This window comes from Neolamprologus brichardi, chromosome 11 (genome assembly GCF_056152115.1).
Source record: "Neolamprologus brichardi isolate AB-2024 chromosome 11, ASM5615211v1, whole genome shotgun sequence".
Classification (NCBI taxonomy): Eukaryota; Metazoa; Chordata; class Actinopteri; order Cichliformes; family Cichlidae; genus Neolamprologus; species Neolamprologus brichardi.
Genome location: NC_142114.1, coordinates 4,017,755 through 4,042,623, shown reverse-complemented (window position 1 = coordinate 4,042,623; position 24,869 = coordinate 4,017,755). Strand labels below are relative to the sequence as shown.

The following is a 24,869-nucleotide window of genomic DNA, read 5'->3' as shown; positions in this document are numbered from 1 at the left end:
AAAAACAACACCATGTGGAACCAAAGTAGCAACTTTAAGTTACATATAGTAACACAGATTGGTGAGAAAGATAAACCCTGTGGTTCTTTAGTCTGACCCCCTGAGGATAAAAATGTTTTTGTGACCTCCTCACTCGCCAGAATCTGGAATGGCAAAAGTTAAGAGTGCAGAACACGACTGCATAGTCAGCAATAAAAAATGTCATTTAAAGGCATGACAGCCTTTTACATCAATTTAACCGTCTGTAGCATCTCCTGATGTGAGACTCTCTGTTGGAGAGATAAAGGAACTGGCGTGAGTTGGGCTCACTTTCATAAACAAGGCTAAAAAGAGCGTGAGAGCTTTATAGCTTTACTAAATATAAAAACGGACACGATCGCTGCTTCTGTTCAGATCGTTCTACGTGTTTTTGATCAATTTAATCTCCAAAGAATGTTTAAGAGATTTTTTGTGCCAATTCAGCATGATGTCCATCCAGTTTAGATGGTTGCCATCCATCTGAAGTCAGGTCTTTGCAGGTCATTTCATTGGTGTGTATGGATTACAAACCGAGTTCACAAACAGGAGACAGAAAAGAGAAATTCCTACAAACCACGACTGAGTCACAGTATCTGTGGCTTGTTGGCTGAGCGGCAGCAGTAGCCAAAGTAATCATTGCTCCAGCTGTATTTATTATTTTAAAGTTCAGCCTTAGAGGTTGTTGGGTCATGGCTGCCTTATCCATGCACATGATCAAAATAAAGCATGGATCAGATATACATGAGTGGAAAGGAAATAAAAACAAACAGAGAGAAATGTTATTTTTTTTATCTCATATTTAACTTAATATTATTCTCATAAAAATATTGCACCAGAATAAATCACTTTAAGGTTTATTTTGCAAAAAGAATTATTTATTTTGCGTTTTATCCACCGTTATCCTGTAATATGTAATTTACTAAAATGAATTAGTAGCATTGAATAAAGATGAGTTCAGAGAGGAGCATACTGATGACACAGATGTACGAATGCTGTTAGACTGATCGGGCAGGAATACGGTACTGTGTGAAAGTCTTCATCCACCAATCATTTCTTTATATTTTGCCAGAAAAACGGGGAAAAAGTGCAATAAGTTATTGAAACACGTTCAAACATACATGTAAATACAGTATAGAAGGAAAAACTAGAGTTTGTAAAAATTCCTGAGGCCTAATATAATTCTGATTTGTCAAGTCCCACGGCGTTCCTAAGGAACGCGAAAGCTGACCGTCTGCGTATGCTACGTGCCGGGTTATGGATGAAATCCAGTAGAATGATGCTCCTGTTGTAATACATTTCCAGCCATGTATTCCAGCCCTAACCTTATCCCTAACCTTAACCAGAACTTAACAGCTCTCTAAGTCTCTAAGTCTAAACTTTAGTGTTTTCCAAAGTGATTTAAGTAAAATGAATTTACATGTGTGGATTCATTCCAAATGGTTCTCATGTTTCCTCATTTTTCCCGATCTCGTAATCTAGGGATGTGTTGGGTTGGAAGTGTAACATATTGACGATTTGTCACCTAGCGTAAAATGTTATGCTTTGGGAGTGAGAATGTGTTGTGAAAAAAATAGCACTTCAGTCTGGCTGCTTGGAAACAAAATCTGAAGAAATAAGGGGTAAATCGAGACCTTTGCACAGCACTGTATATTAATATCCTCTACTGTGTGTGTGTGTCTGTGCCTGCAGTACAGAAAGCCACATCTCTCTTCATAGCTAACACAATGGACTACTTGCACTAGGTAGTCCATTGCACCCATGAAACACATCACATACAGTCATTACTGACTATATGTTGTTTGGGTTTTTTCGTGGGACACTTCATGTGTCGCACTTGACGTGCTGTCGCTGAGGTAAAAAAGTGGGACATATGGTTGCGATATACAACCTTATTTCCCTGATTGACAGTAGTGTGGTTTTCAGCACAAGCTGCAGCACCAACGTCGCCTCCTTCAAAGAAGAAAAAGCTTCAGAACTTGTTTTTCTAAGATTAAATTTGACTCATTGGAACTGAGTTTTGGTTCAGAGAAATTTCCACCAGGATCAGGATCTGTAGCGACTGCTGCAGCTGGATGTTTAGTAACAGTTTGGATCAGACGACCATACCAAAACCGGAGCAGATACAAACATTACAGTCAGTCAGGATGGCTGCGAGTGGAGGTAAACTAGACAAGTGAGATATACCCTTGCAAATATCCGCTTCCTTTAAACTACAGGTATGTAACCTGAATGCTGTTGAAACTCTTTCAAAGTCAGATATTTTACACTTTCATCACTGAATATGTCATTAAACAGAAGGCGATGGTTGCTTTGTTCTTGGACCCACTGGTGTGGACCACCATGTGCAGAATACCACACAAAAATAAAATGATCCGGGCATCCATTTAAATTTATTACACAGTGAGAGACAAACTCACTGGTTTTTGCAAACTGATCCACCTTCATTTCGTTCATGCAGACTTCAGTCTGACTGAACTATGACAGGTGAAATCATGAGGCTCTACTAAAGGGGTCAGAAGTCATCCAAGAAACATATTTCGAAGTTCAAGGCTCAATTTATCCCGCACATCAAAATTTTGTCTGGCAAAATCCAGTCTCAACATTATTTTTTAACTCATGTGGCAATTCTGCTTTCCCACTGTGGAACATTTTTCATGCCTTAACTGTGTGAAATACAGTAAATGTTCAAGACTGTAGCAGGACAATAGTGTCCCAGAATTTAAGAGCATTTTACAAACCGTCACTCCTGGCTCGCCTCTGTCTCCTCTGGCTCCTCGTATGCCTGGACCACCCTGAAACAAACACCAGAGACACACGGTAATAACAGAAATAAGAAAAAAACATGGGTTGTAAGACTGTAAATGTATCAAGACTTCCACTAAAACATGGAAACTGGGGTTTATGTTTAAAAATATGCTAAACGTAGAACGCCACGTGTCTTTCATATGAATGGATTGTGAGGCTCATGGACAGAAGCCAGCGCTGATCATAATGCTGTAAACTGCTCCTGTGAGCTCTACACTTTATTACGCTGCATCTGTGACTAACAGCGAGGATCTAAAGCCATAAACCTCGGGCTGACCCTTCTCGAGGTTTATCCAGGGACAGGCAACACACATCTGCTAATCATTGGCCCATTTGGGATATATCCTCTTCCTGTGTTTGCTTAACTAGGTCTGCCTTGGGAAGCTGGGGGCAACTAGGTAGTTCCTGAAGTATTTAACCAGAGGAGACAAGGGTGGAAGGAATATGAGAAGAGACATGCAGATGTGGTAAAAGCAAGAGGTCATTTTCTTTTCGATAATTTCTATCAATTGGAAGTCAACACCAATCAGTTTGCTTTAATTGGTAGATGTAGGATATATTGTCTCTTGTAGTCAGTGCTCTTTGCAGGGATTCCTTATGTGTGTGCTGGTCTTGGATTATGTACTTAAACATAAAGTGACAGAATTTACAGGCTCAATTAGTTAACAAAACCATAATCAAAGTTTAATAAAGGCGAATGTAACAGCAGACCAAGTTAACCAAATCAAAAGGGTTTTTTTCAGCGTGTTTTTAGTTTTCGATGTGGAGGAATACTCGTTGTTAGACAGCCAAAGGTTTCCGGGGCCACAACTCTATTAACAAACAAACCTACAGATGACAGCCAATATCCCAACATGAAGCTTTGAATTGGCATATTCATTTTGTCAGGTAGGACAGGAATGATGACAATGACCAATGATCCCTAGAATTATTTTGAAAAACTTTGAATCAGTGGTGAAATGGGCCTATGACGACTGTGTCTTTGTAAAATTACATCAGGGGAAAAGTAATACTTAAAATGACTGGGCCTGTTCATCAGTTCAAAAATGTATTTCTGTTGTTTTAATGGATTCTTCTAAACAATCAGAGCACTTGCTGGAGGCACGGAAAAACCTGCAGAGAAACTGAAATGAGCTTCCAACAGTAACAGCACATGTAATTACATTTGGATTTTTCCACGAGACTTTAATGAAAGTGGAAAAAACTGAGCAATTATTGTTTAACTTTAGCAATTTTATGCCGAAGGGAAATTTACATTTTTTAAATAACGCTTGGCTCTCAAACAGCATGGGCACTATTCATTTTGAACAAACAGACATGGCAGGTTGAGCATGTCTTGCTTTCCTTATTTTAGATTGATTGTTGACTGACGTTCAGCGCTGAGTTGAGTCTGTGCCAAATCAGACGGCACAGATTGCAGTTCAGCTCAGCCAATCAATAGTATTTGAAATGCTGAAATGTGAAGAGGTCTGCTGCTGCGTGAGGCAGGAAAAGACGTACATCTGGCAGTGAATGCAAACATAAAAATTACTCTGAGGAAGAAAGGCTCAGCATTGTTGTGAGTGATTACGTCCGTAGTCTGCACACTGGAAAAATACAGCAGACAAAAGTGCATTTTCTGCTTATTACAAAAACTTTCTTTCTGCTATTACAGTTTCTTATTTGGCTCCTTGTTTTTGTTTTCATGACATTACTGAAATTACCCATTTAATGTTTTTCTACAATTATGCCAGCGTGCAAAATATTCAGCTTCTAGGAGACCACTTTTAATCGCTAGCTGATTGCAATGGTTATTTGATGGGAGGCAACCTGTTTCTAACGACTGTGGTCCAACTTGGACTTATTACAGTCACTCTCAGACAGATTAGCAAAGTCTTGCAAATAATTAGCATCTAATTTATAAACACAGACTGATACAATCTACAGACTCACTTGAAATCAATCTAATAGGATATGCAACATCTCTGCAAGATGTCTAATTGCAAGAGAAGATTCGACTGGACTGGTTACGCACTGCCTGTATTCTGGTTATAGCCCCAGTACAGTTGTGGTCAGAGGTTTACATCCACTCATCGTTGAGGATGAATGTCACAGTAATTTTAGTTTTTTAAGGAACTGTTCTTTTTACAGGGTGGAATGCACAGCATACATCTTTGAAATGCAATGAAATTACCATCCTGCAGCAACTACGTCACTATTTGTTGAGGAATTTCGGAACTTCTATTTCAAGTCTAAGAGGCTGTGGCTGGACTCTGAATGTAAGTAGTTACAGTGTTAATAATATGTTTAATGTAAATGTATGTAGATGGCAACAGATTTACAATGTTGACTAATTTAGACTAAATGTAACTGCCTACTTGATCCCATTTAATCGCAAACTGATGGCTGACAAACGCCATCTTACCACCTTTTTATTGCCATCTTTGTACCAAAGTCCCTTTGTGACTGTAGTATTAGACGCTGTATCAGGTATCCATCTACCTGATACACGTTTATTTTACAGCTTTATTTGATTGAGCTTAACCCTCCTCCCCCCCTTTTTTTTGAGAGAACAAAGTGTTAGCAGTGCAACAACAGAAGAGTAAATCTGTTTTCACAGCACACGTGAACCGACCGTTATATCGTTTTTAACAAGGGGAGTTGTGATGATTTTTCATCCTTTCTCCAAATCCCAGTGACTACAGTGTGCAGTTTTAGCACAAAAGCAGCTATGATTTCGCCATCACACCATTCATCTATTCCCATATCCTGCAGTTAAAATGTGATTTAAGAAGCCCATTCGATGTGGGCGAGAGTAACAGACACAGACAGAGCGACAGAAACAGTTACAGAGAGGCATAAAACGACAATAAAACGAGAGAAAGAGCCCCAAGCTGGAGGAGGAGGTAAAATAAATAAAACAGAGAAAAACAATGAAAATGAGAAGCTAAGGTATTTTCTATGCTATATTAATCTCTGGAAAACAGAAGAAGCAACAGAGACTGTATATAGAAAACATGAAAGAAACACAGAACAATATGTAATCCTAAATATTACATGAGAAATTTCAATTCTTTGGTAGTTTCCCCATAAAATGTGAATATGTTATACAACATAGAGCTTTCCTCTGTTATAGAACTGGAGGTTTAACAAATCCAGAGGGAGAGGGCTGTGACCTGTGGATATAACCCTACCAATGAGAAAGCAGATCTGGCTCGTTGGACAAGGAAAAAAAACATAGGGGGGAATTTTACTTGGCTGTGATAAATGGAGTCGCCCCATAATTACTTTCTCAAACTATACCAGTGTGGATCTACACCCCTCTCCTCCTCCGCTACCCAAAGGTGCCGACAAAGACAAAGAGAGAGAACCTAAGGAGCGATAGCGCAAATGAAAGTGGTGAAGAGAGAAAAAGAAGAATTTAGACAAAAAGTCTCGGGCTGCAAATGAGCTCATTTAGTCGCTCTCATCTCCCGACCTCTTTCTGGTACAATCTGCGATTGCGTGAGAGGAATACAACTGTTCGGCATGTACACCCCAACTCTTTCTAACATTCAGCCACCCCAGAGAAAATGCCTCTAAGAAATGGAAAAGTGTCTTCAGGCATTAATTGATGAAAAGAAAAAAGACTTGTTATTGTGTATATGTCACAAAACACAGGGTAGACTCTAAAAGCACTTTTATCTACCCTTTAATATTATGTCCTTTTGTGTTGCTGGATATATTCACCGTTCCATCTAGAGTTTATTCACACTGTGATATATTACATATTTAGATGTCTCTGGTCTTTGTGATTTTGTCATAAACTATAGTTAGACTAAGCTTCTGTATCTGAACTGTGAAGCAGGAGGTAACACATTTGATTGCAAAAGTATGATTATGCAGAAATCAATTAACCTTTCCCTGGTAAATTTAAGGTCTCAGTCCCAAAATTAACATCTTGCTGAATAGAAGTCCTATGTGTAGTAAAATCGACAATAACTTTAAGACTGGTCTTGAGAAAAGCACTGACCGTAACTAAAATTAATTCAGTCAAAGTATGTTCACATTGAAAATGTTGGATTGACTTTGACATTACGAGCAGTGTCCACTAATGACCATCCAAACACTTTTTCTTTTCTTCTGTAGAATTTTCTAGTTGATGAGAGTCTTGAGAGACTAGATGAAGCGAATGAGTAACTGATCTAAAGAAAGAGTTCAATTGAGTTTCTAACAACACAAAGAAGGATAAAAAGCACAGAGAGCAGAGGAAACATTTAAAGGATTTCCACATCAGAGTGATTTGTTCATAAAAGGCAGCGTATGAGTGTTTAAGTAACTACATTAAAGAATAAATGTGTATAAATATCTTCTTACAGGTGGCCCAGATGGTCCTGGAGGTCCTTTACTGTCCTGAGAGCAGGTACAGGCATGAGGCATGGGAGGGCACTGCTCTTCAACTCTCTGAAAAGACAGTTCACAGAATGTGTGTGCAGTCTCTTTGGTCAATATTCAGGTCAGGCTTGAGCTGCACTAAAAACACACATAAACAGGCTTAGACTTTGCCAGAAAAAAACAGATAACACTTGTAAAACATGCTATCGTTGGCCAGTTTGTCTTAGGTGTTTGGATCCGTGTTAAATTTACAGCCCAGTAAAACTAATATTTTTCATATTCAACAAATAATTGAATAACTCATATCATGATTTGGAGTTCTTTGGACAAACCAGCTAAAATTACATCTTTTTCTAACAGAAAAACATCTTTCCTCTTAAGAAAGTCAAAAACAATGTATTTTCAGTTTAAATGCAGCATAAACTTTTCTTTATTATTGCTACACAACTGCATAATTATTTACAAACTGTAAATGCAAACAATGTCCTTACAAAGTGCATTTAAATAAAGTTATTTTCAAAAATATACTTCAATGCGACGGAGTAATCAATACTTTTTGCATGCCTACTTTTTCATTGAGTAATCTGTACTTTTGAATGAAACAGAGTATGGAGCCTATTTGAAAATGCAAACACTCAAAAAAATCAGTAAAACAAAAAAAATCATGAATTTAGTAGTCTTGGGATTTTCATTTCATTCTTCTTGTGTATAGAGGAGCCCGTTTACATAAGGACATTAAGTTCACTAAACCATACCTGTCTTTAAAAATACATAATAAGCTCAAAACGCTGGGTCCCAGCCCCAGCACACACTCTAATTGCCAGCTAACCACTAGCACTGAAGGCTGCATGACCCACGTGAAGACCTGAATTCTGAACCCCTGCTGACAGTCTCCAACTTACTCAAGGGCGCTGCTAAAAACAGCCCATTGTTGCAAGGTAGTTACTAAGCAACACGGTGATATCATAATATCTACTTACCTGCATGCCAAGTTTGGCTGCTCAACTCCTGATCATGTAGGAGGAGTTGGCAGCCAAAGCAACACATAGTTACACAGAAAGTAACTGCCATGCATTTTATTACCCAGTGATGTGTTGATAATACTCAGGCCTCAGAGAAATTGGTTAGTACGTTGAGACATTGCATTTTGAACCCTATTGTACAGGTGTGCAATTAATAAGTATCTTAGTGTTTGCTCGGTGGATTACATTTTATGCCTGGGGCGTTGATTGGTGCTACCATAAAGGCAGACACATACTTTTTGTATATGCATAATACGCAACTGGTCTCATTAAGAGAATTTCTTTCACATTAAACTAAATTAATTGAATGAGCATTTTGGCTTTAATTGGAACCATGCTTATCACTTTAATTATATGGAGTTTTAATATTCTGTGAATAATGCACAGAAGAAGAGGTCATGTACATACCAAATTATCTCATAGAGTAGGTTTAAGTAGAGGGAGAAATGTTACTTACCAATGCTGGCAGCTCACAACACTTATCTCTGCTGGCCCAGGAAGTACTGCAGATAATGTCAAACATCTGGAGCTGGAACTGTAAACACATGTGCATGTATGAGTACATATGGATATACACATAACCTCTGCATTAATACTGCGGTTGCGATGTACATTAGGTAAATAAAATGCTGAATTAAAAGAAAAGTTGCATTAGAAACTGAATATTACCCAGGATTTTTTGTAATGCTGTGTTTCTGCGTTGATAAGAAGACAGACAGCTTGGCTGCTTATGAACTTTAATAACAAGCTGAAATGTGCTGGAGGACAGATATATGGAGTCTAGCTGATTGCTTTAATAAACAAACTGGATGTTCTCAATGCTCCGCTAGTCTTGGCCTGGCTATAAATTATGTCACTGGCTTATGTCTGATTCATTTCGAAATTTTAGCATCAAAACTTAAGAGGGGCTCTGCTCCCGTACACTGTTTATTTTATTAGAAAAGCAGTGTTGACATTCCCAATACCTCTAACTTAGTCAACACTGTTTCCAGTGCAATGCATATACAATCAGAGACAACCTATTTTCGGAAACTCCCTCTTAATATTAAAAATAAATAAATAAAGCAGTTTCATCTAGGAAACAGAGTTCATGCTGAATATAGTAGAAAACTGTATTTCTTTACACTGTTGCATTATTCCTATAATCATCAGATTTACTTTGTCAATTATAATGATGGGATGCACATTTGTTTTCAGATCCGCTGCTAAAAGTCTCAAGGTCATTAAACAAAAATCAGTTAAATTACATTTAATTTAAAAGATACCCAACACCCTTATTTACATAATATCATCAGATGATAAATAAAACCATATGCAGTTCAATTTATTGGGAAAATGTATGACAGTAAGTAAAAACTTGGCTCAGAGGTTTTTCATTCCTAAAGACTGGAGCGCTCCCCTGCTGCTGATGTGGCACAGCTTGTAATTATATATGTAGTGCTTCTATTGCAGCACCGCAGGGGGTCTTGGAATTTAAGAGCCTGTGGTCTTACAGTAAAGCTGGAACTAATGTTAAGACCAAAAGATATGGACTTGCTGTGAATTGTTTGGGGGTTTGACCCATTTTCATTTCAGAATTTGAGCTCACTGACAAACGCTATATGTCTTATTATACCCTCACCAGAGCCTTTATTAGGTCCACCTGTTCAAGTGCTCGTTAAAGCAAATATCTAATCAAATGCATGGCAGTAACTCCATGCATTTAGGGATGTAGATATGGTTAAGATGACCTGCTGAAGTTCAAGTGGTGCATTTGAATGGGGGAAAAAAATGTGTCAGGTTTCGTATTGTTGATTGTCATTTATGCTTAGAAATATCTACTTATATATGCTTAGAGTTTTATAATTAGTTTTAGATTGGTAGAGGTTTGATCCTTAATAGTCTGCAAACTTTGCATTCCAGAGCACTCTGGGAGCATGGGAGAGGTCGTACCTTGTCTTATTGTTTTATGGTAGGATAAACATATCTATATCTGTTTTAGTCTAAGTGCCTTTTGTTTAGATGAACTGCTGGACTTCCAGACCAGCAGGTTTAGGGAAGTCCTTATGGGGTCACACTCTGACCCCAACACACACACACACATGCTTACACAACGCACAGGCAAGGTATTCTTTGTTTGTATGTATACGTCATATGTTAATGAACCTCTGTATATTCATGTAACCTCAATAAAAGAGCAGTGTTACGGGGGAGCGGACGAGAGCAACTGGGGTCAAGCGAAGGAACGGCGCTTGTCCGGTTCTCTCCCGTGCACGAGAAACATGAAGAACTTTGCCTACTCGTGTCTTGCTTTGCTGTGTAATTACATTGTCTTCAACGTTCCAGCGAATAGGTTTAAGCTACAAACCTATCAGCATGGTTGTTGGTGCCAGACAGGCTGGTCTGAGTATTTTGCAAGCTCATGATTTAGTATGTTCCAGCATAACCATCCCTAAGGTTTACACAGAATGGTCCAAAATAGAAAAAAAGACATTCAGTGAGTGTGTATCCGAGTAAAAAGTACCTCGATGACGCCAGAGGTTAGAGGAGAACAGCTGGACTACTTTAAGCTGATAGGAAGGCAACAATAACTTGAATAACCCCTTGTTACAACCAGTTTAAGGAAGAGCTTAAATTGGTAAAGCTCTGAAGGTAAAGCAAGTCAAATCTGCATGTCAGATGGGGGACAGCAGCAGAAGACCGCACCACACGTCACTCTTGTCAGCTAAGAACAGGAAACTGAGGCTACAGTTATCACTAGTTCACTAAAATGGGAATATTGGAAAAACATTAGCTGGTCAGATGAGTCTCAATTTCTAAGGGATATTTTTTGACACACTTTGGGCCCTTTAGTACAAACAGGGCATCATTTACATGACCACAGCCTACCTAGTAATACTCGGCTGGCCTCCACAGTCACTACATCATTCACATCACGGATGTGCGGCTGACATATCTGAAATCACTTTGTGAAGCTGTCACGTAAACATGGACCAGTATTTGTGAGGAATATTTCCAGCGCCTTGTTGAATCTGTACCAAAAAGAATTAAGGCAACTCTGATGACAAATCGGGGTTGAAACGGTTGCTAACAAGGTGTAACTAATGAAGCACCCAGTGAGTGTACGATTTTATTCTGTTACACTTGTACTCCTTTAAATCAACTAAACACAAAGTTAATTACGAACACGAACATGTTTACGATTGTTTCCAGTTCAATTTGTTGCCACTTGTAAAACATAGAATTGTTTTTTGCAAATACTGTTAGCAACCCAGTAGACATTTTTTAAATAAATAGCCATTTTCTTCACTGGCAGTGGAAAACAATCTGTTAGGTAGAGAAAATATAATTAAAGAGCATTTATCAGCTAATATTTTTCTTTGGAAAAGCTCAGGAGTATACATTTACTACTGGGCGTTTGGAAATAAGTATTTCCAAACGCCCAGGTTATCATACCTTCATCCCTCACTGTGTCTGCCAAAAGCTCTTTTTTTTTTGAGTGGCTGTGCTATTTAATGGGTAGAGAACAGCTAACACAGAATATATAAAGCACTTTGTGCATTTCCACTTGCAATAAATAAAATGAACTCCTACTGAGTGACTTAATGAAATGGTTGTGAATATTTATGGCTGCCACTTAACAGGCCATAATTATGCACACACACATGCACACTCTCTCAGGTGCCTGGTCATTTCTGGTAATTTGAAACAGATTATAAAATAACTCTAGCAAGAAGCAACTTTACCTTTGCCTGTTCATTTTTCAAGTCATCCTATCGGCTGCTGTCTTGAAACAAAACCTACATCTGCATTTGTTAATACACGCTGTAGTCAATGCTTCCTTTTTACATTGATCCAAACAAGTATTCATACTAACCGGAGCGGAGCTGTCTTGTCTACCTCTGGATCGAACCATCCTTCCGAGGACCTCCATTCCATCGGTGGTGATGTTACCAGCTGCATTAATGTATTTCTCCCCGACCACTGAGCAATCCAGCACCACCTTCACAGACGTCTTGCTGATGGTTACATGGAGCTGAATGGGCAAAAAGATAATTGGTTGCATTAGAAATGCTTAGGCGGTGTGTGCCTGAAATCACTCACACCACACTATACGGAGCACTACATAGAGTTTACCATTTTGCAGGGCTGCCCAAACACACAAATAGCTACACAGACGTCAAATGGAGGTGCTGATTTTAAGTGCAGCACTGTCACAGGTGATGATCAGCCAGAGTATAAAACATCTGACTCCCTTGAGTGTGAATGTTCCAGAAGAGCGCATCTTTTTACTTACTAATCAGTCACAATGAGTTCTTTTGTGTATGTATTTTCTAATAAAACCGGTCTAAAAGCATCCATGCACTTAAATTACCCTGTCTGAGCTGAGGGCCGGATGCCTGTGAGCTAAAACTGCCTCTTTAGAGGAAACCACTGCCAGAGCCATGAACCGTGAAATTCAACTGGTCACACAGTTAATGAGCAAAGAGGGCAGCATCATGCTGAAGGACAGGAATAAACTAGACTATTAGTGTCCGCATTATTCACAATTACGTGAACTACTTTGCTCTTTCACATTACTTAAGCCGGTTTTAAGCCACGGGACTACAAATGCATGTGTCCGTGTGTCTAAATGCATGCACAAAGCCACACAAACAAGCTACAGCTAATGTGGAGTTTGACAAAGTTCATATTCAAGTGTCAGAGACCATTCATCAGCTGACGCGTACGCGCCCGCTTTACTGTAGAACGACTTTCTGTTCTCATCCCCTGTTCTGCACACTTCACTGGGCATGAAGGGTGTGTGAGTGTGCGAGTGCTACACTTTTATGATATAAAAGATGATGAAATCCTCTAAGGTGCAGACATTTTGCCGACATTCTGTGGCATTTAGTGGTTTCAGTTCAAGTTAACATTGGTGTTTAGGGAATGAATGAAGGCCAGTGTGTGTTTGTGTGTGCAGAAAAGATGTCAGTCACTCACCTTCTGGGTGGCTGGATTTCCTAAAGCAATGACTGATTTTCAGGCTAAAGACTGATACACTCTTCCCTTCTTAACAGTGGATTCCGTGAAATCGGAATAATCGGGTTGACAGTTGCAGGAAGCAGATATTCGCTGTTTACTTGTCATTCACTGTATTTTGCACTCATGATAAACAGACAAATGTGTTTTTAACTATTTAAGAGTTTCTTTTTATAGTTTGCTTGCAGCCTGAGCACTTTTGACCAAGCACATTTAAAAAGCATTTGGTTAGGGAACACATTTGTGGAATAACAATCTTGAAACAATCGGCTACCTTGTAGTGCTGATTTAGCATTTTTAATATCTTTTTTGATTATATATGGTTTTGTACCCATGAATGGTGGATGCAACAAAAAGTCTTGCCCCTGCTATCCTCTGTCTATCCAGTATCCCCTGAGGCTTAAATCAGCAGACTAGCTGACAGGTTTTTAGATTGATATTAAATTTCTTTTATTGCTTTCCTCATTGTTTGATGACTCATTAAAAAACAATCTCTGAACTAAAATAAAGCCCCTCTCCACGTATAATGCACTCATCACCAATTACTTAGCTGCTCTTGTCCTGTGACAGCTGGGATAGGCTCGAACCCCCACAACCCTGAAATGGATAAGCAATTAAGCAAATGGATGAATCAGTGTCTAAAGCCACTGAATTCACTAACATTTCATCGTCCCAGGTTGCCAAATTGCTGCCAGTATCTTCCAGTATCTATACCCTAAGACTTGGACCGGACTTGTGAAACTCTATTTTCTGTCAGTGTAAAAATGTTTAACTACACATTTAACATATCTTATTGTAAGAAAAAGAAGTGCAATTTAAATAATACATCTCTGCTGTGGTAAATGAAATAAATCTGTCAGTGCAGCTCTTTGGACTTAAATTGAAAGAAATAAAAGTGTAAAATTAAAGAAAGTAGCTCAATGGTCAGACTGTCCTGTAATTATAATTGACAGAAAATATCATTTTATTAGAACATGCAGGAACTTTTCTGTCATGTCTTAGTTGATTACTTTGGTGCAGTATGAAGGGCCAATGCTGGAGGTCTTTATTTAGAGATTCATCTTGAAGGGCTGCGCTTGATCTCACATCATAGTTAGGTAAACTACATCCTCTAATACAGCGGTCTCCAACCTTTTTTGCGCCTGACAATATTTTCACGGACTGGCCTTTAAGGTGTCGCGGATAAATACAACAAAATAAAACTAGTACCGGTACCGAAAAAAAGAAGATTTATTCATAACACACGTGAAAAGACCCAGTTAACGATAAAAACGATAACAAAATAACGCTGAAAACCGATAAAAACCCTGAAAACTATACATTTCACACCTGAGCCTCAACTCTCGCGGCCCGGTACCAAATGACTCACGGACCGGTACTGGTCTGAGGCCCGGGGGTTGGGGACCGCTGCTCTAATATACCAGCAAAGACCACCCATTGTCACTGGCCTTGTGGCATCCCATAGAGAAGGACCCAGTAAAGACTACACACAGAATTAAAAAGATGAGAAATGAGTGACTTTAAAACTACCTTCAACATTACGAGAGTCCTTTGTGTTTGTATTTGTCCATTCAAGACACACGCATACACCTAACAAGAGACCTAACAACAATTATAACTTATCAGTGCTGAATAAGAAAATAAAGCCATGGCAACAATAACCAAGTATGGAATTTAAGACATATAACTAGCATAATGCTTTTTGCATTGAGCTGTACCTTGCAGGTCAGATGGCTGGCTGGAGCCGCTCACAGCCAATACTGCTGCCATAACATGATAAATTACTCTGTTGGTGTCTCCCTCTCGTTCTCCTTCACACACACACGCTGCTGTTTTCTGCTGTCTTAAACATCAGCTGCATGTGTAATATAAAGTACCTCATTTGTTTGTATCTCCTGTCAACAGACAGTTTATTTCACTTTAAGTTGTTTTGCTTTATTTTTCAGGTTAAATAAATAAATACATTTGTGACTGTGTGACTGTCAGCGCTACGTTATGACTTGGTTGATAAGGAGTCTCACAAATTGAACTCAAAAGTACTTTGATATCAGAAAAACAAAAACAAAAACATAACACAGAGCTATCACTATTATAATGGCTCTATATGAATGTCAAAATAAAGTAAAATATGTAGACATTATTATCTTTGGGATTCAACTATGCAGCTGCACCAGGCACGTGCTGGGGGGGGGGGGGGGGATGGGCTTGGGCACCTGCCCTTTTATGTGTGTGTGCGTGTGGAGTCCTGCCTGCACCCCGCAACAGTAACATTTAACTACAAATCACAATTTTGCTAAATAAAAGGATCTGGCTTGCACATGACTACCATTAACCGATGCTCGCCCTTGACGGCAGAGCGTGCTGGTTACGAGCTGGGAACGAGCACCCGGATTTTTTGCCACCCGGAGCGGTGCGGAGCTGTGGGGGAAACACAAATTCATTGGGAAACCAGTAAATAGGGAGTATAGCTCACACCATAGTCTATAGCACACAGGAGTATTAGGTTTTTACGTACATGTTGTTAAGTTGTCTTGTGGCAACTGACGAATTGAAACAAATGAGCGTGCTGTGTGTGCAACAGCGCGATAAAACATTACCTGTCCTTTTATTAACTGCACAAGTAGTGGTGTCATTAGCTGCTAGCTAACTGGGTAAGGGTGTCATGGATCTGTAGCTCTGTCCACCTTTTAGGGAACATATTTACTTTTAAAGTAAGTTACCGGGCTTTTCTCCGCCTTTCTAGAGGGCTTATATTTCATTAAAAACTATCTAATATGCATATCCACATAATTATAATTATGATATTTAAAAAACACACTGTTTTAAAGAAGTTACATTAAGAAATAGATATATTAGATTAATATTTCAAATATGACAAAATACTGATTTTACAGCAGCAGAATTATTGTATCTCTACAGTTTAAATATTTAATAAGCTTTCTGCCTGCACAGAGTGGATAGTGAAACAAAATCCTCACAAATACATTATTTTATATTTATTCCTTTATTTTTTATTCTTATTATTTTATTATTATAGTACTAGGAATAAATAATAAGGGAAGGATTCTGGATCAGCAACATGATGAAAACTTGTGGCCATAGTATACACAGTATTCTGGAGAAAGTCTAAAATGTCACTGTATGTGTATGTGCATGTGTGTGTTTTATGTGTATAGATTTTTTTTTTAGATTATTCCTCATGATATAAGATTGTCCAGACATGCCCTGTAAGGACAGGAGCAGGAAACAGTGACAGAATGAGCTGTGTGAGGCTGATAAAAGCAGTGGATCCTTCAGCAGCTGGATTACAAAGAGCACCGGAAACTTTAACACATGTACCAGTTGTTGCATTGCAGAGATGCTCAAGTATAAAAACAATAATAAACACAATTGTTTTGGTTCTAAAACATTTTTCTATCATTACTTTATTATGGATTAGGTGTTGTTAAGTGTGGAAAATTAAATAATAGATTAATGCAACAGCAAATTGTGCCTTGTTCTCTGATGGACAGGAAGTGGAGATAGATGAGATGAGGAGATGGAAGGAGGAAGAGGCAAAGAGTGACTCACAGGCAGAGCATTTCCCACAGTTTTTTTTAAATTTGTTGCTTTATGGTTCCATGTGCTGTCACCAATCTTTGGATTTTATTATTGTCTCATAACACTTGTTTAATCAGAGACCATCTCTCCTATGGACTTTAAATGTCTACAGCCCTGCCCTCCAGCACTATCAGCAGCAGGAGCAGCAGTAACCCCTCAACAGCAACACTGTACCCATCAAGAAAAACATGCTACAGCTACGTTTGCGTTGCATTGTCAACACCTAATGACAGTGATATAGTATGATACGATTCCATATTCGATTCTTGAAGAATGTGGGTTGTTATTATTCAGCCTGGTTCTACGTGCCCCTTTTTAACTTCAAACCTCTCTGCATGGCTCTGAGATTTCACCTGGATTCATTTCATGCATTATTGATTTATTACAGACTGGACATAGAGGGTGTTGGCTAACTTATGTCTTATCGCCTTTATTGTTTAACCTCTGCACTGATGACTACAGCTCTACACAGCCTGGCTATGATCCGGATAAATTTGCGAATGGTCATTTTAGATAGCATTGACGTTTTTGCGTTGTTGATTTTCTGATGTTTGTCTATGTCTCATCTGGTGCTCTCTGTGCCTGATAAATAAAGTGTTTTGTTTACTAAATTTGAATTATCGCTTTAACATGAATAAAGTTGGATTCTTAAGTTCAATTTGTATCTGGTTTTGTGGTTTTAACACAGAGATCTTCACACCGTAGAAGCAGATTTATTTTTGAAGAAGGGGGAGGGGAGGATGCCTGATTACACATGAAGAAACTGTTGCTCTTGCATGTGTTTTTTATGTAGTTGCAAGAGAAAAAAAAAGTTGTCTAGCTTATACTGTATGCTGTAAGCTGACTATACACTGATTATTAAGCTAGACACAAGTAGAATTGACTAGAAGCCCAATCCTATAGTACAGTATTAAATGCTCAACTTGTTTTGTTGATGTAAACAATTATTTGGCCTGTAACTGGGTCTGGTTTGACAATTAGAGTCGCTGAAAAACAAACAAGTCTTATTATTCCTGTCTTTATGAAAAAGATCAGTGTACATAATGAGAAGCTAGAGCAGATTTGAGCATTTTTACTCTAGCTCTAGTAAAATAAACATTTTTTTAAAAAACAAATTTAAAATGATGCCTTTATTTGAACAGTCACTGCAGAGAACAACAGGAAATGTAAGAGAACAGTATGACATGGATGTACATTATGAACCTTGTGTATTTTCTATAGTCTTCTATAGCAAGACTAACATCACTAGTATTGGATTGGGTTTATGTGTCAGATAAATATAGAAAAATCTAGGAAAGCAGAAACAAAATAAATCTAAACAAACAAAACTGCCCCCTAAACCTCTCCCACAAGACAAGAATGGTCCCTGGATGTTGGACGTTACTTGTAAAGGGTTACTGCCCATCTCTGGTCATTACCCATATGTTGAGTCCATGCATTAATTTGATTTTGTCCTCCTTGTACCTTCATCCTTGATTAGTTTCAGCTGTGTTCCCCACCTGTATGTATCCATTTCCTGAGTCTCCCCCTGTCTTATGTTTTATTTTCCACATTGTTGTTCGTTTCCTTGCTCTGCTTTCCCTAAATTTTCTGAGTATGTTTGTAGTCTTTGGACTGGTACCCTGTCACCATTCAGATTTTGGGCTTTCTTTTTGGTTTTCTGGAACCAGAAGCGTTAAAGCTTGTTTAAAGTTTATTCCTGTCTCAAGAATCCTGCACTTCTGCCCATAAATGTGTCCTCCACACAACAGTTCATTAAACACTGATGCACTTATGGTTCAAACTCTCTCCAAGGTGAAAATCCTTTGCTTTTTACACTGGACAATAAAAACGTCTTACTTCCTACAGGGACTCTTTTCACTTTCTAGACCAAATAGTTTATGTTCTAAAGTGTTTAGTCAAAGGCGGGGACCTACCAACATTCATGAATATGGATTTAAAATAATAATAATAACAATCAATAAACAAATTAAAAGTGCTTCTTTAAACTTAGTGAGATGCGGTGGATAGCTGTAGAAAGTAACAAACGTACAGGTGGAAATTTCCTTAGTGTCGTTTTTTTACAGCGCACACAACCACAGCTTTATGTGCTGCTTGTAACTTTTTAATGTGGGGCATTCAATCATTTGGATCACAGAAATAGTGTCCGCACAGTTTTGGAGCAAAATGAGTTGTGTATTGCGGATAACTTTCACCTCTTCTCTCTGTGTGTCTAAGTGTTAAAACTCATCATATCAATTTCTTTCTCTGCTCTCCTTTCTCTTCCTTTACCTGTTTTTGTTCCCTCTGTGTACAGAGAGAGAAAAAACACACAAACATGCTGAGTGTATGTTTGTGTGTGTGCTTCCATCAGTGCCAGATCCCGCTGAGTATTCCTGCTTTCACATGAGGCGTCTTCATATGGTAATCCCTTTATAAAGGACCCACAAACATGCACACACAGACACACACTCCTCTTATTCACTTGTCATCCTGTCTAAATGGAGAGGGAGACTTCCTCTGGTCAGGCAGTCCTCTGCATCTGTTCCCTCTCTGAAAATTGTCATGTTCTCCGGGAGGAAGGCGAGAAACAACAGAGAAGACAAAAGGCAGAGAGAATGATGGACAGCTACTCCATGACATTTGAGAACTGAGGTAGAGACAGTTAGTGGGCTGCTGTTGGCTTGTTTTCAGCAGAAATCCACAGAAATTCCAGGCAAAATAATGTTTATAGAAACTTTTCTTGGAGTTCTATTCATTTGTCAAACAAACATCTACTAGTCTTTAAAAAAATAAATAAAGCAAAATCTAAATCCGACTGGTTGAATTAAAAGAGCTCCTGAAATGATCGGCACTCAAAGAAGAACGTGCATGTAACGACAAAAGGACTGATTATCATTATTTCGTTTATCTCGGCTAATGTTGTTTTGCAATGTGAATTAGTCATTTCCTGGGCCTGCTGAGGCTAAATCAATGTCATTATTTATTCAGCGGGGGCATTTGCATCAGTATTTTTTTTTTTTTCAAAATGCTCTTTCCTCTCAAGTGAGCACAAAATTGTCTTCTGTTGGAGGAAAGCCATCAGAATCTGCTATTTTCACTCAGTCAGAGTAATTAGATACAACATAATTTACATAAAAATGCTCAGACGTAATCCCAGTCATCGAGGTAAATATGAAATGCCTTTGGAAGAAAATCTTTTGGGTGGGATAAATAATACGGTTTCTCCAGGGAATAGGTATGACTGCATAAACAACTACAGACCTTGTTCTAATGGTGTACTCATAAAATCTACTTTTTTAAAGGGATTACACTCTAAAAAAAAAGTCACTTGTGTTGCACTGATTAAAGAGACTGTTTAAAATAAGATTATCCTTGTTTTTTTAAAATCATATCAAAAATAATGACAAAAGTCCACAATAACCTTATCACAGGAGACCATAGAAATTACTTAAAGGTTGTTAAAATCTGCAGTTTTACTCCCACTTTGCACTCTCCACTGGTTTTAAAAAAAACAAAACAATCGGTGCAAGAAAAGCAGTGGAGAGTGGGAGGGAGATAGGGAATAGGAAAGGGGGCTATCATCACATTTTTAAACACTCTCCGCAGCAGTGCTGACAGATCGAGAGAAAAATTTCAGCCCAGGAGCCTCTGGAAAACCACCCAACAGGAGCCACAGCTTCAAAAACACCAAAAATACAATACAGCTTTCATATGTTTTTGGCTCTCTACGGCAGCTTACCACCACATTTCCTCCTCTCTCTGTCCCAATCTGCTCTCCAGAGTTTCAAGGCAGCAAACCTCAACATTTATGTGAAAAACTACCACCTAAAAGTTCTGAACAGAGTTTATCACTGTATGGGTACAGCAAATATGTTAAGCCAAATATTGCGTTAGCATGGCATTAGCAGCTGCAATCCCAGCAGATCAGTTAATCTTATAGTCCGACCACATCGTTTGATGACTCAGTTAATAATTTTCTGTTATACTGAAGCTGCTTTAGCATGCACACAGATGATATACGTGTGAAAGCCACTTTGCAACCCACGCTCACCCTGAAGCAGATACTTATTGCTAAGTTTGTTATAAATGGGATCATAATTTAGAAAATGGGTAATGTTAAAATAAGACAAAGTCATTTATTTGGAAAAATAAACTCAACAGGAAATGGTTTACTGAGGTCATAAATCAAGCAGGAAGTAGTCCTACTTTGAGAGAATGTGATTAAGTATAGTAATTAGGACATTTTTATAGATAACCTTCAATGGTCACTCGTTGCTCTATTGTATGATTTACATTTTAGTCTTTTTTAATGTAATCATCAGGCAACATAATATCATCATGCTATAATCACATATCATAACACAGAGCTCCCTTGGTTCACCTTTCACGGCCTCGCTGTTTCGCGGATTTTTTAATGCAATTTTGCTCGTTTTATTTTTTACAGCGCACTGTGTTCTGCGTGCTGATTGGCTGTAAACCATTGTCAATCAATCTCGTGCCGCGTCTCCTGTACAGTCAGAATGTGTTCAGCTTGTCAAATCTACATAAATCTTCAATCACTAGCAGTGTGACTCTGAAGTGCTGCATGTTTGTAAGTTTTCTCCCCAACAAACACAACAATGTCGACGAAACTTTTGCATCGTCACAGGCAACCCGGGTGCCTTTGGTTTCATTATAGGTTAGGGTAGAACTTTGAGAGTGTTTAAACATGATAGAAAAGTGTGAAAATGTTCATGCCTGTCTGAGAAAAGTGTATAAAGTGTGTAGTTTATTTGTTTATTTGTTTATTTATAAGGAACCCCATTAGCTTCCACAACAGTGGTTGCTAGTCTTCCTGGGGCCCAAACCATCAAATACCATCAAATAAAATGTTACACAATGAGTTGGATGCAAAATATCCACATAATTTGGCTCTTACATCCACAATAAGGTTTTACAATTCTGAAAATATAAGCATGTAAATATTAAAAAATATAAAAAACACTCAAACAGCTAACTAGCTAACTGGTCACTCCCAACTGTTTTTTCCTTTTTTCTTTCTTTCTTTCTTTTTTTTTTTTTTCCTTTTCTCTTTTCTCTTTTTTCTTTCTCTTTCGTTTTGCTTTGTTTTTCCCTTGTAAATTATGTTGATTCATGCCTGTAATCACCTTCATGAATTAATATCTTAGAAATAAAGAATTAAAAAAACAACAACACTCAAACAAAATACACAATTTCAGTGAGTGAGGAGTTTTACAGCCTTAAAACATCTATAATAATTGTAAAAAATAAAGTTGGCTATTTCGCAGATTTCACCTATCGCGGGTTATTTTTAGAATGTAACCACCACGATAAACGTGGGACCACTGCATAAAATTTTTGTGGTGATAAATTAGTTATGTAATTGTGGTGAAATTAGAATGATACAATAAGTAATTAGATACAACATTTAATGACCAACAAGTGTTGGTCATTAAATCTCATCGTTAGGCTCTAATATGTTATCTAGATTAGAACCTTCAAGGCCCTAATGCTGGGCATACACTGTGCGATTTTTGGCCCATTTTGAGCCGATTCTTCAGTCGTGCGACTGTTTTGGTGATCGGCCCGAGTTTCGCCTTCATCGTGTGTCGTGCATCGTGTAGTATACATAGGGTAACGAGAAGCAATTAACACCTCATGACCAGCTCCCGATCATCAATCGTTTGGTCGTAAGAAAATCCAACCTGTTTGAAATCTTGTTGGCCGTCGTGATGGTGTCACCGCAGGCTCTCACACCACGCACGCGCAAACACAGAAATGAAAGTGAAAAACGGAGCAGTATGGCAGTTTTTGTGAACATCATACCTGCTTGACATCAGCATGTTAGCCACAATGCAAAAATACTTTGTCTGTTTTGACGCCTACGTTTTGAATCCAGCTACGTAAAGTTATTTTCAGCGTAGAGTTGCAAAAAACACTAACCTTGTGGAAGCTGCCATGGAAAACTTTTTTGATTGCTGCCTCTTCAAAGGTAGCGGTCTGGAAGTCTCCTTTGTAGTCATGGTTAAAGAACGTCAATGTCTTTCCAGAGTCTGTGGGAGGAAAGTGGTGGTAGTGAGGTTGGGAGGATAGATAATTGTCCCATTCAGTGCAAATGTGAATTGAGCACATGACTAAGTATTACAAACATGCATCCCCTAAAAAAAGAAATTCAATCAGAAACAAACAAAATCAAACTGCATATTTCAAGTGTCTGGACTAACAGCTTTTTGAATAACACATACACTGTTGTATTCACACTAAAGACTCAAGATGTAAGCAAATAAATGTCACTCACTCAAAAGTAACTCAAGCCCAAACTAAAATGCAATTTTGTTGCCTTCTTGCTGTATCGGGCTCAATTGGGAAAGCAGAGAAAACTAAATGATTTTTTAACATCCTCCAGCTACACCTTGGATCTCACATGGGATCTCATACACTGATATGGAAATGGCAGCAGATCAAGTCTTATCCAAGTCAGTGATGTCCAAAACACTTCTAAAAGTTCACCCTAGGGGTGAGCTTACTGAGTGTGCACTGTTTTCTGTGATATGGCCTATCACAGTATGACACAAACACTTACTATACAGTCACTGCACCATGGTAAGTCTTCAGCCACCATTATCATCATCATCCCATCTGTTTTAACTAAAACTGACTTTATATCGTACTCAAGCTGTGGCTGATCCACAGCTGTAAATTTAAGGCCATGACCCCTTTTCATACATATAATCAGTACCATTCAGAAAGAGTTAAATAATACAGGTATTTATGAAAAAAAGCAAGAACAGTCACTGTAAAAAGAAAGTATATAGTCTGTCAGGTTTTATGTATCAGGACAAAATGACAAATCTGGTCCTTATCAGCTCTTTAAATCAGATGACTGCAACCTCAGATAAACAGAAATATGACATTCTTGTATATGTCATTATTTATTTAGCAAAAAATAAGGCAAAAAGCAGGAAGAGTGTGTGACAGACTAAGTACATCCAATGATTCAATAGCTTGTAGAGCCACTTTTAGCAGCAATAACTTGAATGAATCATTTTCTGTATGACTTTTTCATCCCTCACATCATTGTAGAAGAATTTGTCACACACTTCTTTATAACACTGGTTCAGTTCACTGGTTTTTGTGAGTAATTATTTATGCACAGCTCCCTCCAGGTTCAGGTTCTGCCGCAGCATTTCAATCTGGACTTGTGACCAGGCCATTGCAACACTTTGATTCTGTTCTTTTTCAGAGTAATGCTGTGCTTGAGATCAATGTCCTGTTGCATAACCCAGTTTTGACCAACCTTTAGCTGGTAGGTGGTTTTTCCCAAATGTGGCATTGTGTATTAGGACCAAATATCTCCATCTTGGTCTCATCTGTCCGAAGGACATTGCTCCGGAAGCTTTGTGGTTTGTTCAGATGCAACTTTGCAAACCTAAGCCCTGTTGGCATGTTCCTTTTAGAGAGAACAGGCTTTCTCTCCTCCATTTAACATTTACCATGCTGACTGAGGCTTATAGAGTCTAAGATGAAGCTCTTGGGTATTTTTACAGTTTGGGATCAATGCTAAACCTGACATTATGGTGAATTTGCAGGGCCACTGTCAGAAGGTCTTCCACACAATGATGGAAATTGACTCATAACCTTTCCCACATTGATCGGGAGCATTAATTGCTTCTCTGAGATCATTGCTGTCATCTTTCCTCTTTGTCATTGTGTAAACACACACCTGAATGCTCCAAACCAAAACCTCTGCTTTTATAGAGGTGCTCACACTGGTTAATCAGGTGTACTTAGTTTTGCACACCTATACTCTTTGACCTCATTTTTGTTAAATAAATAGTTTTGTAGTTCACCTCAAGTTGTATTTACATAATTTGAAGACCTGCTAAGGAAAAGATCATTTTTATGTCCTGACACATACAACCTTAGATTTGAAAAAGGCCATGCTTTATTTTAACCATGTCTGTATCTTTGATTTTTATTAATCCTCGAGGTTAAATAGAAAATACTTTTTATTGTGTTTTTGTTGTTTCCACAAAGCAAAACAAGCTAAAATATGACATTTTGAAAGTGTAAAAATGCATTTTGTTC

At 38.3% G+C, this 24,869-nt stretch overlaps 1 protein-coding gene across 2 annotated transcripts in view; it reads right to left on the bottom strand.

Annotated features, from left to right (window-relative positions):
* Positions 1-24,869, bottom strand: part of col14a1a (collagen, type XIV, alpha 1a) — a 153,100-nt gene that overhangs the window by 33,686 nt on the left and 94,545 nt on the right. For both annotated transcript variants that reach the window (XM_087847997.1, XM_087847996.1), the window contains exons 33-37: positions 22,725-22,834; positions 12,055-12,213; positions 8,656-8,733; positions 7,159-7,245; positions 2,757-2,810 (exon numbers count right to left, since the gene is read on the bottom strand). In XM_087847997.1, the coding sequence (XP_087704123.1) occupies positions 2,757-2,810; positions 7,159-7,245; positions 8,656-8,733; positions 12,055-12,213; positions 22,725-22,834 (488 nt within the window). The remainder of the gene's footprint in view (positions 1-2,756; positions 2,811-7,158; positions 7,246-8,655; positions 8,734-12,054; positions 12,214-22,724; positions 22,835-24,869) is intronic.